Raw genomic sequence first — 18849 nt, 5'->3', positions numbered from 1 at the left:
CCTGCCGGCGACGCCCCGAGGGGATAAGGCTGACCCCCTCGGGCTCCTTCCCCCTGCTCCACTCACATTGCCAACCACTCGCCCACACCCACTTGCCCCCTCTCCCCCTCTGGTTCCGCCTCCCTCCTCCAGATCCCCGTTCTCCCGAGCGCGTCCATGGCCATGTCGCGGGAGTAACTACGACCACCAGCCTTTCCTCATCGCGCCAAGACATCCAGGAGCTTCGCCGTCGTCGTCTCCTTTGACTACATCCATCTGTTCGAGCCGGGACTTCGTCAAGCTTCAGGATCGAGCCTTCTCCCCGTCGGACACCGTCGCCATCTCGTCGCTGTCCCGCGAGCTCTGGTCCAACTCCCGCCTCCCCGACCTCGCCTACATGCTCGCAGTAAGCACCTCGTCTGATTCCCCCCCGTTTCCCCCTTCGATTCATAGCCGTAGAACCGGGCCCGCCCATGACCTCCATTGCTGAAACTCGCCGCGGCCGCCTCGAGCTCTTGCGCACCTTGGGCTCCCCTGCCCGCGCTCGTAGCTGCGCTCCCACACTTCCCTGGACGCGCGCCCTGCACGCCCCTCCTACCCGCGACGCCCCGTCCGCCCGCTGCGATCTTCCCAGGCCACGGCCCGCGCTCCCCGGCGCTTGTGCGCGAGGCCTCGACCCGGCCAACCGCCGCTGGAGCCCGCGTCCACTGCCCCTTGGCCTCACCCCCCCTGCCTCGCCTGCGCGGGAACGTGCCCGCTCTGCGCCCAGGCTTCCTCGCGCTGCTACCGCCCTGCCTCTGCTCCCTACGCCGCTGGCGGCCTCGCCGTGGCCGCGGCCCCTCTGGTCGTTGCCGTGGCGGGCGCCCCTGGTGGCCTCGGTCGGGGGAACCCGCCTGTTGACCCGCCCCGCCCCGCTATGGCCTATGCCACTGCCAGCGGGCCCCACCAGCCTCCTTTTCTCTATAAAAAGGAAGGAGAATAAAAGAAGTTTTCCAAAAATAATAATAATAAATAATATAATAATTATTGAATTAACTTAATTATTTTGGCTTAATTAATCTAATTAAAGTTAATTGGCCTAATAGTTCTAGTTAGACTAAATTAACTAGTTAGTTAGTGAAACAGTCTATGACAGGGGGGTCCCACCCTCGTTGACCAGTCAAACATTGACTGGTCAACTGGGTCCCCCCTTGGCCCACCTGTCAGCCACTGGGTACACTTTTGTGTACACTGTGCTGGGTGCGCCTAGCATTTTAGCATTTATTTTCGTATTAAAAATTAATTTCAGAATATTAATAAAAAATTGAAAATTAATAGAAATTAAACTGTAGCTCGGATCGAAAAACTTTGTACATGAAAGTTGCTCAGAACGACGAGACGAATCCGAATACACCCTTCGTTTGTTTGTCACATGTCCCTAGCATAGTGAACATTGAACCTTTCCCCTCTAGTTCGTCTGTCCGAAAATGCCTAACACCGGGAGAATGTTTTCCCCCTTCGCCGCTATCGTGTAGCCCTGCGTTAGAACACCTCTAACACCGCTTGTTGTCTTATTATGCATATGTTTATGTGTATTTACCGTTTCTTCCCCCTCTTCTCTCCGGTAGACCCCAAGACCGATGTTGATGCCCCTGTGATCGACTACGTCGACGACGACCCTGCTTCTTGTCTGAGCAACCAGGCAAGCCCCCCCTTGATCATCCCGATATCGCCCATTCTATACTCTCATGCTTGCACTAGATTTTGTTACTGTTATTGTTTTCTCCTATTCTGATGCATAGCCTGCTTTTGTACCTTGCTATTGTTACCTACCTGCTTATCCTAAACTGCATAATATAGGTTGGTTAGTGATCCATCAGTGACCCCCACCTTGTCCTTGTAGCCCCTGCTTCATCATCGATGACTCGATCAACGTGATCGACGACCAGAGCCTGACACCTCACATCAAATCACGCCCCTTTTATTGCTCGACTCTGTAGAGCTACTATCGAGTGCCGAGGGTAACCCCTCATAACGCACTCCTGATGATAATTCGGTAGTGTAGCTATTTAGTCGTGGTCATTGAGGGTGATTTCCTCTTTCACCATTCCCGATACGGCTCTGTCATTCAACACCTCAAGTGTGAACCTCGAGGGTGGTCACTCTTACGTTCACCTTGATGATTACATTGAGTGGAATCCACCGGGGGTGATTCCTCGGGTTTTCCCCTTGATGTCTCGACACACAGTTACCTTGACTTTACATGAGACCTTTGGGAAAGTCGGGCGGGCCCGGAGAGCACCCGCAAGATAATGATGTGGCACGGCCGGGCATTCTAGGCCCTTGTCGTAAGTCCACGAGACGGGGTGACGGGGTCACTTTCGATCGTGAGTCTCTGCTCGTCTCCGCAAGCTAATAATACACTATGGTTTGGCTATTTGTTCTGAGGTGGCCTTTGGCCTTTACGCACTAACCACCACACGAGAATAGTTATGGGTCTCGACGTCGCAGTATCAGCCGAAGCTTTGTCAGACATCCAGTTCAGCATTGCTGCACGGCTGGGCCGGCACCCCAGAGGTGGTGCCTAGGTCCGCCCTGCACGTAACAACCCGGAGTGCTATGGGCGATGGGCCCAGACCCCAGAGTGCTTAGGATGTAGACCGGCGGGGACCTCTCTGCTGAGCCTAGGTAGGGCTACGACATGTTGATCTTCCGAGGCCGGGCATTGACCCAGAAAAGTGTGTCCGGCCAGAGTAATCAAGCATGTTGGGAAACATGGTGCACCCCTACAGGGAAGATTATCTATTAATAGTTGTGTCCACGGTAACGGAAGTTCAGACTTATATCCTGATCTTATACAACTACGAATGGATACTTGAATATGTGGCTCCGGGATTGCTTTCTCACAGGGAGTCGAGGAAGGATCTCTGGGCATTAATGTTACAACATGCTTGTTAAATATTAAACCGCTATTCTTTACTCTTCTACATGCTGCAAGATGCGAGGAGTTGCGTGAAGATGCTAGTCTTCGATAGGCTAAGCCTTCCCCCTCTATTCTGGCATTCTGCAGTTCAGTCCACAGATACAAACCTTCCATTTGATACCAGTGCATACTTAGTATAGATCTGATGCTTGCGAGTACTTTGGATGAGTACTCACGGTTGCATTGCTACCCCTTTCCCCCTCCTTTCTTCTTTCCGGTTGATGCAACCAGATGGTGGATCCTTGGAGCCAGATGCCACCGCCGACGGATACTACTACGTGAAGATCGTCGACGACCAGGAGTAGTTAGGAGGTCCCAGGCAGGAGGCCTTGCCTCTTCGATCGTGTTACTTTTGTGCTAGCCTTCTTTAAGGCAAACTTGTTTAACTTATGTCTGTACTTAGATATTGTTGCTTCCGCTGACTCTTGTGTATCGAGCTTTTGTATTCGAGCCCTCGAGGCCCCTGGCTTGTAATATAAAGCTTGTATTATTTTATTTGTGTCTAGAGTTGTGTTGTGATGTCTTTCCGTGAGTCCCCGATCTTGATCGTACACATTTGCGTGTATGATTAGTGTACGGTCGAATTGGGGGCGTCACAGTTGATGTGAGACTATCTTCCTCTTTTGTGTCTTCTCCACAACCACCATTCTATTCCACATATAGTGCTATGTCCATGGCTCACACTCGTGTATTGCGTGAAAGTTAAAAAAAGTTTGAGAATACTAAAGTATGAAACAATTGCTTGGCTTGTCATTAGGGTTGTGCATGATTAAATACTTTGTGTGATGAAGATAGAGCATAGCCAGACTATATGATTTTGTAGGGATAGCTTTCTTTAGCCATGATATTTTGAGAAGACATGATTACTTTGTTAGTATGCTTGAAGTATTATTGTTTATCATGTCAATATGAACTTTTATTTTGAATCATTTGGATCTGAACATTCATGCCACAATAAATAAAATTACATTGAGAATTATGCTAGGTAGCATTCCACATCAAAAGTTCTGTTTTTATCATTTACCTACTCGAGGACGAGCAGGAATTAAGCTTGGGGATGCTTGATATGTCTCCAATGTATCTATAATTTTTTATTGTTCCATGCTATTATATTACTTGTTTTGGATGTTTATGGGCTTTAATCTACACTTTTATATCATTTTTGGGACTAACCTACTAACCGGAGGCCCAACCCGAATTGTTGTTTTTTTTGCCTATTTCAGTGTTTCGAAGAAAAGGAATATCAAACAGAGTCCAAGCGGGATGAAACCTTCGGGAACGATCTTTTTGGAACAAATGCAAACCAGGAGACTTGGAGTGGACGTCAAGCAACGAGCGAGGCGGCCACAAGGGTGCCCGGTGCGTCCTAAGGGGGTGGGCGTGCCCCCCACCCTCGTGGGCCCCTCGAGCATCCACTGACCTACTTCTTCCTCCTATATATATCTACGTACCCCAAAACCATCTAGGAGCACCATGAAAACCTAATTCCACCGAGGCAACCTTCTATATCCGCGAGATCCCATCTTCGAGCCTTCGTCGGTGCTCCGCCGGAGGGGGAATCGACCATGGAGGGCCTCTACATCATCTCCAAGGCCTCTCCCATGAGTTGTGAGTAGTTTACTACAGACCTTCGGGTCCATAGTTATTAGCTAGATGGCTTCTTCTCTCTCTTTGATTCTCAATACAAAGTTATCCTTCCTCTTCTTGGAGATCTATTCGTTGTAACTCTTTTTGCGGTGTGTTTGTCGAGATCCGATGAATTGTGGGTTTGTGATCAAGTTTATCTATGAGAAATATTTGAATCTCCTCTGAATTCTTTTCTGTATGATTGGTTATCTTTGCAAGTCTCTTCGAATTATCAGTTTGGTTTGGCCTACTAGATTGATCTTTCTTGCAATGGGATAAGTGCTTAGCTGTGGGTTCAATCTTGGGGTGTCCTTTCCCAGTAACAGCAGGGGCAGCAAGGCACGTATTGTATTGTTGCCATCGAGGATAAAAAGATGGGGTTTATATCATATTGCTTGAGTTTATCTCTCTACATCATGCCATCTTGCTTAATGCGTTACTCTGTTCTTCATGAACTTAATACTCTAGATGCAGGCAGGAGTCGGTCGATGTGTGGAGTAATAGTAGTAGATGCAGAATCGTTTCGATCTACTTGTTGCGGATGTGATGCCTATATACATGATCATGCCTAGATATTCTCATAACTATGCACTTTTCTATCAATTGCTCGACAGTAATTTGTTCACCCACCGTAATAATTATGTTATCTTGAGAGAAGCCACTAGTGAAACCTATGGCCCCCGGGTCTATCTTTTATCATATAAGTTTTCCATCTACTTTTATTTTCCAATCTATATCATAAAAACCAAAAATATTTATCTTATCTTATTATCTCTATCAGATCTCACTTTTGCAAGTGGTTGTGAAGGGATTGACAATCCCTTTATCGCGTTGGTTGCAAGGTTCTTGCTTGTTTGTGTAGGCGCGTGGGACTTGGGAGGAGCCTCCTACTAGATTGATACCTTGGTTCTCAAAACTGAGGGAAATACTTACACTACTTTGCTGCATCACCCTTTCCTCTTCAAGGGAAAAAGCAACGCATGCTCAAGAGGTAGCAGCATGTTATTTACTTCGTTGGTGAAGCTGCTAGAATTGCCAAACCTGATGAGAAAGATAAACATAGACCTGCAGTTGGCATGCCTGTTGTCTCAGTTAAAATTGGAGATCATTGCTATCATGGCTTATGTGATTTGGGTGATAGTGTGAGTGCTATTCCTTTCACCTTATACCAAGAAATTATGAATGACATAGCATCCGCTGAAATAGAAGACATAGATATTACTACTAAACTTGCAAACCGAGACACCATCACACCACTTGGGATAGTTAGAGATGTTGAAGTCTTGTGTGGAAAAATAAAATATCCTATTGATTTTCTAGTTCTTGGTTCCCCACAAGATGAATTTCGTCCCATTATATTTGGTAGACCTTTCTTAAATATTGTCAATGCTAAAATAGATTGCGAAAAATAAAATGTCACTGTTAGTTTTGGTGATGTGTCTCATGAGTTTAATTTTCCCAAGTTTCGTAGACAACCACGAAATGAGGAATCACATAGTAAAGATGAAATAATTGGTCTTGCTTCTATTGTTGTGCCTCCTACGGATCCTCTAGAACAATATTTGCTAGACCATGAAAATGATATGCACATGTATGAAAGAAATGAAATAGATAAAATGTTATTTGAACAACAACCTCTCCTTAAACACATTTTGCCTATTGAAACTTTAGGAGGTCCTCTCCACCTAAAGGCGGTCATGTGTTTGAACTAAAACAATTGCCAGACACTTTGAAGTATGCTTATCTTGATGAGAACAAGATTTATTCTAACATTATTAGTGCTAACCTTTCAGAACATGAAGAAGAAAGACTATTAAAAATCTTGAGGAAGCACCGTGCTGCTATTGGATATGCTCTTGATGATCTTAAGGGAATTAGTCCCACTCTCTGTCAGCACAAGATTAATATGGAGCCTGATGCTAAACCCATTGTTGATCATCAATGGTGATTGAATCTTAAGATGAAAGAAGTGGTAAGACCTGAAATACTAAAACTTCTGGAAGCAGGTATAATCTATCCCATAGCTGATAGTAGATGCGTAAGTCCCTTTCATTGTGTCCCTAAAAAGGGAAGCATCACTGTTGTTCCTAATGATAAAAATGAACTTATTCCACAAAGAATTGTTATTGGCTATAGAATGGTAATTGATTTTAGAAAATTAAAGAAAGCTACTAGAAAGGATCATTACCCTTTTCCTTTTATGGATCAAATGCTAGAAAGACTATCTAAGCACACACACTTTTGCTTTCTTGATGGATATCCTGGTTTCTCTCAAATACCCTTCTCACAACCTGATCAAGAGAAAATCACCTTCACTTGTCCTTTTGGAACCTCTGCTTATAGACATGTGCCTTTTGGTTTATGCAATGCACCTGCTACCGTTCAAAGATGTATGATTGCTATATTCTCTAACTTTTGTGAAAAGATTGTTGAGGTTTTCATGGATGATTTTTCTCTGTTTAAGGAACTTCTTTTGATGATTGCTTAAGCAACCTTGATCGAGTTTTGCAGAGATGTGAACAAACTAATCTTGTCTTGAATTGGGAGAAGTGCCATTTTATGGTTAATGAAGGTATTGTCTTGGGGCATAAAATTTCCGAACGGGGTATTGAGGTGGATAAAGCTAAAGTTGATGCAATTGAGAAAATGCCATGTCCTAAAGATATTAAAGGTATTTGTAGTTTCCTTGGTCGTGTTGGTTTCTATAGGAGGTTTATTAAAGACTTCTCTAAAATTTCTAGGCCTCTTACCAATTTATTACTGAAAGATGTTCCTTTTGTCCTTGATGATGATTACGTAGAAGCTTTTGAAACACTTAAGAAAGCCTTGACTTCTGCACCTATTATTCAACCACCTGATTGGAACTTGACTTTTCAATTATGTGTGATGCTAGTGACTATGTTGTTGGTGCTGTTCTAGGACAAAAAGTTGATAAGAAATTAAATGTTATCCATTATGCTCAAAGAAATTATGCTACCACTGAGAAGGAACTTGTAGCAGTTGTGTTTTCCTGTGATAAATTCAGATCCTACATTGTAGATTCTGTTCACACTGATAATGTTGCTATAAAATATCTTATGGAAAAGAAAGATGCTAAACCTAGACTCATTAGGTGGGTTCTCTTGCTACAAGAATTTGATTTACATATTATTGCTAATTTGATTTACTTCTGCACCTATTTACATATTACCTATTGATGATAGCCTTCCTGATGAACAATTAGCTGCAATAAATGTTTCTCGTAATACTCCTTGGTATGCTGACTATGCTAATTATATTGTTGCAAAATACTTACCACCTAGTTTCACTTATCAACAAAAGAAAAAAAATTCTTCTATGAATTAAGACATTACTTTTGGGATGACCCACATCTTTATAAAGAAGGAGTAGATGGTATTATTAGATGTTGTGTACCTGAGCATGAACAGGAACAAATCCAACGGAAATGTCACTCTAAAGCCTATGGAGGACATCACGCGAGAGATAGAACTACTCACAAGGTATTGCAGTATGGTTTTTATTGTCCTACTCTCTTCAAGGATGCTCGGGTTTTTCTTGTCTTGTGATGAATGTCAAAGAATTGGTAATATTGGTAAGTGATACGTCTCCAATGTATCTATAATTTTTTATTGTTCCATGTTGTTATATTATTATTCTTGGATGTTTTATAATTATTTTATATCTTTTTTGGTACTAACCTATTGACATAGTGGCCAGTGCCAGTTATTGTTTTTTGCTTGTTTTTTACATCGTAGGAAATCAATACCAAACAGAGTCCAAACACAGTGAAACTTTTTGTGGATTTTTTCTAGACCAGAAGGGATCGTATGGGCCAAGAATGTACCAGAGGGGTGCTCCAAGGGGAGCACAACCCACCAGGGCGCGCCTAGGGGCCTAGGCGCGCCCAGATGGGTTGTGCCCACCTTGGTGGCCTCGCGCACTGCCTATTTTCTCTATAAACACCCCAATATTCCAGAAACCCTAGGGGAGTCTACGAAAATCAATTCCAGCTGCCACAAGTTCCAGAAAAACTAGATCCAATCTAGACACCATCACAGAGGGGTTCATCATGTCCATTGGTGCCTCTCCGATGATGCGTCAGTAGTTCTTTGTAGACCTACGGGTCCGTAGTTAGTAGCTAGATGGCTTCCTCTCTCTCTTTTGATTCTCAATACAATGGTCTCTTGGAGATCCATATGATGTAAGTCTTTTTGCGTGTGTTTGTTGGGATCCGATGAACTTTGAGTTTATGATCAGATCTATGTTTTTATCCATGAAAGTTATTTGAGTATTCTTTGATCTCTTATATGCATGATTGATTATAGCCTCGTATTTCTTTTCTGATATTTGGGTTTTGTTTGGCCAACTTGATCTATTTATCTTGCAATGGGAAGATGTGCTTTGTGATGGGTTCGATCTTTTGGTGCTTGATCTCAGTGACAGAAGGGGAAACGAAACATATGTATCGTTTCTATTAAGGATAACAAAATGGGGTCTATTTCTACATAAATAGATCTTGTCTACATCATGTCATCGTTCTTATTGCATTACTCCATTTTCCATGAACTTAATACACTAGATGTATGCTGGACAGCGGTCGATGTGTGGAGTAATAGTAGTAGATGCAGGCAGGAGTCGGTCTACTAATCTTGGACGTGATGCCTATATAATGATCATTGCCTAGATATCGTCGTGATTATTTGAATTTCTATCAATTGCCCAATAGTAATTGTTTTCCCATTGTTTGCTATTTTTCTCGAGAGAAGCCACTAGTGAAACCTACGGCCCTCGGGTGTCTTCTTATCATATTTGCCTTTGCGATCTATTTTCCTTTGTTTGTATTTTTAGTTCTATTAAACCAAAAATACAAAAATACCTTGCTGCACTTTATTCTATTTATGATCTATTTATCCAATCTATTACAACTTTATCCCGTCTCCGTGCCAATTTTTGGCGTCGTTGCCCGAAAGGGATTGGCAACCCCTTTAACACGTTGGGTTGCGAGTATTTGTTATTTGTGTGCAGGGGTTGTTTACATGGTGTTGCATGGTTCTCCTACTGGTTCGATAACCTTGGTCTCATCACTGAGGGAAATACCTACCGTTGATGTGCTGCATCATCCCTTCCTCTTTGGGGAAATACCGACATAGTTCAAGCAAACATCAAAAGGAATTTCTGGCGTCGTTGCCGGGGAAGATCATCAACAAAAACTAGGTTCCTAATCACAAATCTCATCTCCTTGCAATTTACATTATTTGTCATTTTCCTCTCCCCCACTTCACAAAAAATTGCCCTTTTATTCGCCCTCTTTTTCGTTCGTCGTTTTCTTGTCAGATCTGTTTTTGAGTGCATTCTTATTGTGAAGTCACCATGAGTGATTTTGGTATGGCAGAAACAAATGATGGCCTAACTCCTAAGATGGAGCGTACATGCCAAAACTTTTGTCTTGGCGCTAGGGAATTTTATGGGAAAAGAACATATCCAAGAATTTTTCAATTGTGTTGGAAAATTAAGTCTTGATGATATTCCTATACTTAAAAGGACTAAATCTTATGCAGAAGCTATTTCGGCACTAGTTCTGAAACTTGAAACTAAATTTATCCGTACTCATCCTGCCTTGCAAATATTGTTCTATGAGTTGCTCGTTATAAAGAATCCTAAAGCTAAAAAGTTAGCCACTCTTGATCTGGTGAATGAATTTGACTACATAACACGGGAAGCTAGGGAATCTTTGATTTTTATGGTATGAATCATGAAATACCCATGATTGATGAAATTCTTTATAATAGTGATTATGCGTTGAGACATTTGCTTGGAGATAACCAAATCTTTGATGAGAATCTTAAAAAGCAAGTCCCTGTTTTAGACATGATCCAACAAGTTTTCAATGATGTTAATCAACACTATTCTTGGATTGCTGCCGGAAATAAAAAGGGTTATGATAAAAAGCAACTTGATAGTGCTAAGGTTTCCATAGATAATGTGTTTTATGTTTTATTTGACAAGCTTGGGGGAGATGCCCCGGTATCGTATCACCATCACTTCTATTTACCTTTACATATTTTAGTTCGATCCTTAGTGATTTCGTGATTTAGTTGAATAAAAGTTTAGTATGATCTACTTTCAAGTTTTAGTTTCGTGATCTATCTATCTATGTAATCGAGTGAGAGCCATATAATAAAGTTTAGTTTGAGTTTTGTCTCTTTATTTTTAAGTTGCAATCAAATAAAAAGAAATAAAAGAAAAGATCATATGCTAATATCATGGTAAGTGATGACAACACATAATGAAAAGTATAAGTGGTAAAATTTGTTGAAGGTTGACCAACATAGCATTGGTCAATGATGCAACTCATGAAAGAATTAATAAAGGAAGAGAAGATTCACATGCAAATACACTATCTTGGACATCTTTTATGATTGTGAGCCCCCATTAATTATTATATGCCAAAATTGTTGACGTTGGACAAGGAAGACAACGCAATGAGTTATATTTGTTCATATCCACACAGAAGTTATATTGTCATAGATCCTCCAACATGTGGTGCTTGCTCAATATCTTTGCTAGTCAAAAACTCCGCACTAAGTGGAGATACTACTTGTGCATCCAAAAACCCTAAACCCAACTCATTATTCGAGAGTCCACCATACCTACCTATGGATTGAGTAAGATCCTTCAAGTAAGTTGTCATCGGTGCAATAAGGCAAAAAAAATTGCTTCTAAATGTGTTTGATCATTTAGTGTAAGAGAAAATTGAGCGTTGTACGAACTTGTGATGGCAAAGTAATAAAAGCAATGGACTGCATAATAAAGGTTGCTATCATAAGGGGCAATATAACGTGACGTTCTTTTGCATTAAGGGATTGAGCATACAAACAAAAAGTGCATGACAACCTCTGCTTCCCTCTGTGAAGGGCCTATCTTTTACTTTTATATACTTACTTTTACGCAAGAGTCAAAGTATTCTTCCCTATTCCTTTTTATTTTCTCTTTTTGCAAGCATCTTGTGGTGGGGAAAGATCTAGGCACATATATCCAGTTGGATATGAGCGGGCATGAGTTATTGTTGTTGACATCACCCTTGAGGTGAATATATTGGGACACAAAACTATAAGCCCCTATCTTTCTATCTGTCCGGTTGAAACTTTTTGCTCATGGGTATGCTGTGAGTGTTAGCAATCATAGAATACTAAATGCTAGTTAAGTATGTGGACTTGCCAAAAGGCTCCGACACGCGACCCTTCCTGAAAATATGATGAATTGTGGTTGCAAAGGTGATTGAGAACATAGTTTGTTGATTTTGAATAAAGTCTATGCTTCTACTTCGATGTTGTGATTAATTGTTACTTGTTCATGAGAAGTTATATGATAAAGCTTTATGAGAAAGTTTTGTTGCTTTTATATTAATGAGCATGATGCTACTTTGTCTGTATTTTGTTTTTATCGACACCTCTCTCTCAAAACATGTGGACATGGTTTTCAATATCGGCTTTCGCTTGAGGACAAGCGAGGTCTAAGCTTGGGGGAGTTGATATGTCCATTTTTCATCATGTTTTCCTACTATGATTTATAATATTTTTATGGTTAATAATGCTTTATGGAGTAATTCTAATGCCTTTTCTCTCATAATATGCAAGGTTTACACAAAGAGGGAGAATACCGGCAGCTGGAATTCTCGACCTGGAAAAAGCTACGTCAGGCCACCTATTCTACACATCTCCAAATGAGTTGAAAATTCAGGGAGAATTGTTTTGTAATATATGAAAAATACTGAAGCAAATAACTACCGGAGGGGGCGACCTAGTGAGCACAAGACACTAGGGCACGCCAGGCCCCCCAGGCGCGCCCTGGTGGGTTGTGCTCAGTCCAGCCCACCTCCGGTGCCCATCTTCTGGTACTGAAGGTCTTTTTACCTAGAAAAAATCAGGAGGGGACTTTCGGGATGAAGCGCCGCCGTTTCGTGGTGGAACTTGGGCAGGAGCACCTTTGCCCTTCGGTGGAGCGATTCCACCGGGGGAACTTCCCTCCCGGAGGGGGAAATCGAAGCCATCTTCATCACCAACAAACCTCGCATCTTTGGGAGGCCAATCTTCATCAACATCTTCAACAACACCATCTCCTCTCAAACCCTAGTTCATCCCTTGTGTTTAATCTTTGTACTGGAACCTTAGATTGGTACATGTGGGTGACTAGTAGTGTTGATTACATCTTGTAGTTGATTACTATATGGTTTATTTGGTGGAATATTACATGTCAAATCCATTATGCTATTCAATACCCCTCTGATCTTGAGCATGAATATTATTTGTGAGTAGTCACCTTTGTTCTTGAGGCCACGGGAGAAATCATGTTGCAAGTAATCATGTGGATTTGATATGTGTTCGATATTTTGATGATATGTATGTTGAGATTCCATTCGTGGTGTCATGTGAACGTTGACTACATGGCACTTCACCATCTTTGATCCTAAGGGGATGCGTTGTGGAGTAGTTATTAGATGATGGGTTGCTAGAGTGACAGAAGCTTGAACCCTAGTTTATGCGCTACTTTGTAAGGGGCTGATTTGGATCCATATGTTTAATGCTATGGTTAGATTTTAGCTTAATACTTTTCTCGTTGTTGTAGATGCTTGCAAGGGGGTTAATCATAAGTGGGAGGTTTGTTCAAGTAAGAACAGCACCCAAGCGCCGGTCCACCCACATATCAAATCATCAAAGTAGCAAACACGAATTAAACCAACATGATGAAAGTGACTAGATGAAATTTCCGTGTGCCCTCAGGAACGCTTTGTTTACCATAAGAGACCGTTTTGGCATGTCCTTTGGCACAAAAGGATTGGGCTACCTTGCTGCACTTTATTTACCATTACCATTACTTGCTCGTTACAAATTATCTTGCTACCAAACTATTTGTTACCGACAATTTCAGTGCTTGCAGACATTACCTTGCTAAAAACCGCTTGTCATTTCCTTCTGCTCCTCGTTGGGTTCGACACTCTAACTTATCGAAAGAACTACGATTGATCCCCTATACTTGTGGGTCATCGGACTCCACTCTCCAAAAGGTAATAGATGGTGTGTAGATGATGAACTCCTTGCTCTTATGCTTCAAATGATAGGCTCCCCAACAGTCAACTCTCTCTCTCTCTCTCTCTCTCTCTCTCTCAGATTTGGCTATGCTGGAAGAAGGATTTGAGTGGAAAGCAACTTGGGGAAGGCTAGAGATCAAGATTCAAATGATGGGAATGGAATCTCTTGATCTCAACACATGAGAAGGTGGTTCTCTCTCAGAAAATGAATGGTGGAAGTGTGGTCACGTTCTGATGGCTCTCTTACTGAGTAAGAGGGTGGAGGGGCTTATATAGCCTCCACACAAAATTCAACCGTTACACACATTTGACCCAACTCGGATTCTCGGTGGCACCGACATGTGTAAAAAATATGAATGTTGGAGGTCTCGATGGCACCGACCTGTGTACAAAGTATGAACGTTGGAGGTCTCCGTGGGACCGAATGGAAACATCTCGGAGCGACTGATGTGCAATGATAGGGCAAAACCTCGTTTCGGTAGCACCAATTGCATCATCTCATTAGGACCGAAGTGAAGCAATAAGGCAACAAAAAGTTGGCAAACCATCTCGGTGGCACCGATTGCAAAACTCGGTAGGACCAAAATAATTGCAACAAATAACAGGGAGTTGGCAAGGCCATCACGGTGGGACCGAGATCCACATCGGTGCATCTGGTTTGTTAGGGTTTGGCTGTGGCAGTTTCCAGATAAACTCGGTGGGTCCGGATATGTAGGAATCGATGGGACCGAGTTGGCATGTAGGGTTTTGCACAAATTTGGATAGAGAAGGTGATGTAGAATTTTGGAGCAATACCACTAAGCACTTGAGCAATCAGATCATCATCAAAATCTCATCCCCTTTTAATAGTATTGGCTTTCATATGGACTCAATGTGATCTTGGATCATTTAACCAAAAATGTAGAGTCTTGAGCTTTTGCCAATCCATATCCTTAGCATTTTGAGAGGGTCCACATCATCATGTCCTTGCCACTCCATCGTTGGAGTTATCTGAAATATTCTAGGTAAAACCATTAGTCCAACAATATGTATGTTGACATTGATTACCAAAACCACTAAGGGAGCAAATGTGCCTTCACCACTACAAGAGCAAAGTGGAACCAAGAGGGGAGCCAGTGACACTGAATCTAGGATCACATGATTGAAGAGGTACTCAATGCCATCTACTAGTTGTGCTCGTTCCTTGTAAAACATCAGTAATTGGTAAGTAGAAGTTGTAGTTCTGCCGAGCAAGTATCAATCAGAGGTAGCTTAATGTAACCTTCTTCGTATAAGTTAAAGATACTTACATCTGAGGTGGCGGATTCAGAGAGTGTGATTTACGGTTGCAAAACATTTTTGTATGTCTGAACAGTAGAGGTAAAATCCTAGTGTCGTCCAAACATGAAACTTGGATTTGAAATCTAGGTTTTTCCAAATTAAATCCTAATAGATGTTTCATTTCATTTCATTTCTACCAAATGAAATGAAATCAGGGAAGCCAAATGAGCTGTAACAATTTTTGGGTTTCTAGGGTTGCTACCCGATTTAGTGTTCAGGTTTTCTAAGTTTAGACTATACGGGTTTGCCTTCGGGATTTTCGGTTCAGGCTTCAGGTGTCGTTTTTATGCCCAACATGACTCATAGCATGCATGACTCATAGCATACCCCAACTTAAAAATGTGACAAATTGCAATCTTAGCTCAAATGGTTATGTTTCCCGTGGTGGTGAAACCAGTCCACCAGGATTCAAGTTCTAAAGTTAACACTCATGCTCGCATTTTCCTAACTTGATTTCGACAGTGTTCGTTCAGCGGGAGAAGATGTTCTCGTCGACTATGAAGACGTCTGTAGTGTGTGCGTTTATAGAGATGAGTGTATATGCGTATGTCCCCAACCACGGGTGGAGTGAAATCAAAAATAAAATAAAATCAGTAACTGAAAGAATAAATAAAAATGCAGTTGATGCCTTCGCAGAGACGAACCCTGAATTTTTCAGGCTCCAACCCCAATTCAACACTTCCCCTGCCCGCCGCAGGCACCCGCAGTCAACACCTACTACGCCGCTAACCTGTCCAGCGCCTCCACCTCCTCCCTTCCGGCTAGGCATTCCGTGGAGCACCAGCCCCCGACCGACCACCGCCGCCGCAGCCATGCTCCTCACGAAGCCCCAGCTCTCTTCCTCCCTGCTCGCATCCACGCCGCTCTTTAACCCCACATCCAATCCCAACCACGCCAGGCCAATCGCCGCCTCCCCCTCCCCCCGCCGCCGCCTCCGCATCTCCGCCGCATCCACGGCGGTTTCGCCGGGGGCGACGGCGCTCAGCCGCGTCGACGTGCTCTCGGAGGCGCTCCCCTTCATCCAGCGCTTCAAGGGCAAGACGGTGGTGGTCAAGTACGGCGGCGCCGCGATGAAGTCCCCCGAGCTCCAGTCCTCCGTGATCCGCGACCTCGTCCTCCTCTCCTGCGTCGGCCTCCGCCCCATCCTCGTCCACGGCGGCGGGCCCGAGATCAACTCCTGGCTGCTCCGCGTCGGCGTCGAGCCGCAGTTCCGCAACGGCCTCCGCGTCACCGACGCGCTCACCATGGAGGTCGTCGAGATGGTGCTCGTTGGCAAGGTCAACAAGAATCTCGTCTCCCTCATCAACCTCGCCGGCGGCACCGCCGTCGGCCTCTGCGGCAAGGACGCGCGCCTCATCACCGCGCGCCCCTCCCCCAACGCCGCAGCCCTTGGCTTCGTTGGCGAAGTCGCGCGGGTGGACGCCACGGTCCTCCACCCCATCATCGCCTCTGGCCACATCCCGGTCATTGCCACCGTTGCCGCCGACGAGACAGGGCAGGCCTACAACATCAACGCGGATACGGCGGCAGGTGAGATCGCCGCTGCGGTAGGCGCCGAGAAATTGCTACTGCTCACAGATGTGTCTGGGATACTGGCGGACCGTAATGACCCTGGGAGCCTGGTGAAGGAGATTGATATCTCTGGGGTGCGGCAGATGGTATCTGATGGGCAGGTAGCTGGTGGAATGATCCCAAAGGTGGAGTGCTGCGTGCGAGCTCTCGCCCAGGGTGTGCACACTGCAAGTATCATCGATGGGCGTGTCCCGCACTCGCTGTTGCTCGAGATTCTCACAGATGAGGGCACTGGCACAATGATCACTGGCTAAGGTGTACAATGCCTCCTTGGTACTTCCTTATGCCTTTCTGTTCATACTGCCAATCTGCCATGTAATTTATGCCAATGTAGCCTTACCTCATGATTGCAATAAGAGTACCTTCCTGACATTTGTGAACTGTAGGAGAGTAATACTGACTGAGGTTACATTTTATTTAAATAAAGCTGCTTTTGTTGGGCTGTGGTATGAGTTTTTGTCTAGCAAAGCAAGAATAGTAGCATCTGTGCCATTTCTTTTCTTAGTGATAAGCATAGTTTTGCAATTCTGCATGACTGTAAAATCTTCCTTTTTTAAGTGTAGTTCAAGATTTCCTATGGGATTCAGTTGCAAAGATGTAAACTGATGCGTCACATATGTACTTGAACACATCTTGAAAATTGATGTGATTCATGGGAAAACCTAGAATAGAAAATGGGTAGCTGGTGATTTCAGTAAGCTCCAATTTTTTTATTTTTTTGCGGGAAGTAAGCTCCGATTAGCAATGTTGCACAAAAATATAAACTTTGCTTTGAAGCCACTTAATGATAAAATCGTAAGCTTAGAAATATTATGCACAAGTATTGTTTGGAACACTAATAGTGCTTGTGAGCCTTTTTACACATTCCTGTCTGTCAAACTTTGATGGCACAATAAAAGGAAAACTAGATATAAAGCCATCCATTACTAGGACCTCTTGCAGTCTTACCGAAGCTAACCAAATTATAGTTTCCATGCCATGACATTCATGATCTCAACATGTTTAGTGTCAACATTTCTGTAGAAACAATGGTACCAACTGCAGTGTTTCACACAAGTCATTTCTTCATTCACATTTCACATATTTTTAGTGATCATTTCAGGTAATACAAGAGCTAAACTTTGCCTCTCTTTTTTTTTGCTCTTGACTTCACTACCCCATCATTCCAATTCCAATTAAAACAGCTACATTTTAGCATAGTACTAGCATTTAGCTCAAGTTTACGTAGTATTCTGGCTTGGGTTTATCCTTTATAGGTTGCTAAAAGGATATAGAATCTTTCTCTTACTGAAGGAATTGAGTAAATGTTATTCCATGCTTGATTGAAGTCACCAAATGATATATTTCAGTTATGCACTTCTTTCCTTTTGATAGAGCTACTTGTCTTGTTATAGCCTTGTCTGAGAGGCAGGTAAATTACATTCTTTACAATTTGATGAGTTCTGTCTCATTTTTCTCACTACAGTTGATGCTTATGGTACACCTGTCTATGAAACTAAGAACACTCAAAAACATCTTTTCAGTAATAATTAACTACTCACTGCAACAGATAAAAATAGGTGGCGGGGGTGATTTACCATCTCTAAACCTTATTGAGAGCCAAAAAGAGTATGGCTGGAGTAGTCTTGTCAATAAGCATCGACTGACCTGCAACTGCATTTACCCACTGACCAGCTACACGTTTTCATTCTGAAGGCCTCTTAACTTCAGCAGAAGGCCTTCCCTTTCCCTGGTCTTTGGCAAATACTGTATTAATCATGAAAGATCCTAGTAATAAAAGATACAAGCACCAGCACTTTCTCCATTATATCCACCTTGTCACTGCAGTAGTAAAATAATATAATCAGTGTGTTACGCTATCTTAACATAGAGAACGTTTAACATTCTTCTGTTAACTTTCTCCTGGGATGTCCACTGATAGGGCATTGGGCCCTTGTAACTATCACCTCCTAGGAGGTTTGTACTCTCTCATCTTTTCAATGCAGTGAAACTCAAAGATCCTTTTGTGTTTTCTTGAAAAAAAAACATAGAGAACATTTAACATTCTTCTGTTAACACACTGCTGTTAAATTTCACATGTCCTGCCGAGGCTGCTCCTACCATTGTATCCATGCACAGCGCCTACTTTTACTTTCTCTAGCATTCTTTACCTTTTTTCATATATTTTAGAACTGGTGTTGAAAAGAAACTATGGGTACATAACCTGCTTTAAGGTTGTGAAAATTGGAATGGAACAGTTTACAAGTGAACTGTGGTTTTGCTTATCACCAGACTAATACATCTGCTATTTGTGTCCAGTATA

General features: G+C 42.9%; 1 protein-coding gene across 2 annotated transcripts in view; it reads left to right on the top strand.

The window, feature by feature from the left end:
• The first annotated feature begins 15636 nt into the window (after nucleotides 1–15636).
• LOC119365308 (acetylglutamate kinase-like) overlaps nucleotides 15637–18849 on the top strand; it is a 4717-nt gene continuing 1504 nt past the window's right edge. Inside the window, exon 1 of one of the 2 annotated variants that reach the window (XM_037630929.1) lies at nucleotides 15637–16802. In XM_037630929.1, coding sequence (XP_037486826.1) covers nucleotides 15788–16801 — 1014 coding nt within the window. In that variant the 5' untranslated portion in view covers nucleotides 15637–15787 and the 3' untranslated portion in view covers nucleotide 16802. Of the gene's footprint in view, nucleotides 16821–18849 lie in introns of both variants that reach the window. The other variant, XM_037630928.1, reaches the window with a different exon arrangement.

This window comes from Triticum dicoccoides, chromosome 2B, assembly GCF_002162155.2.
Source record: "Triticum dicoccoides isolate Atlit2015 ecotype Zavitan chromosome 2B, WEW_v2.0, whole genome shotgun sequence".
NCBI lineage: Eukaryota > Viridiplantae > Streptophyta > Magnoliopsida > Poales > Poaceae > Triticum > Triticum dicoccoides.
This window is presented reverse-complemented; position numbering and strand designations above follow the sequence as displayed.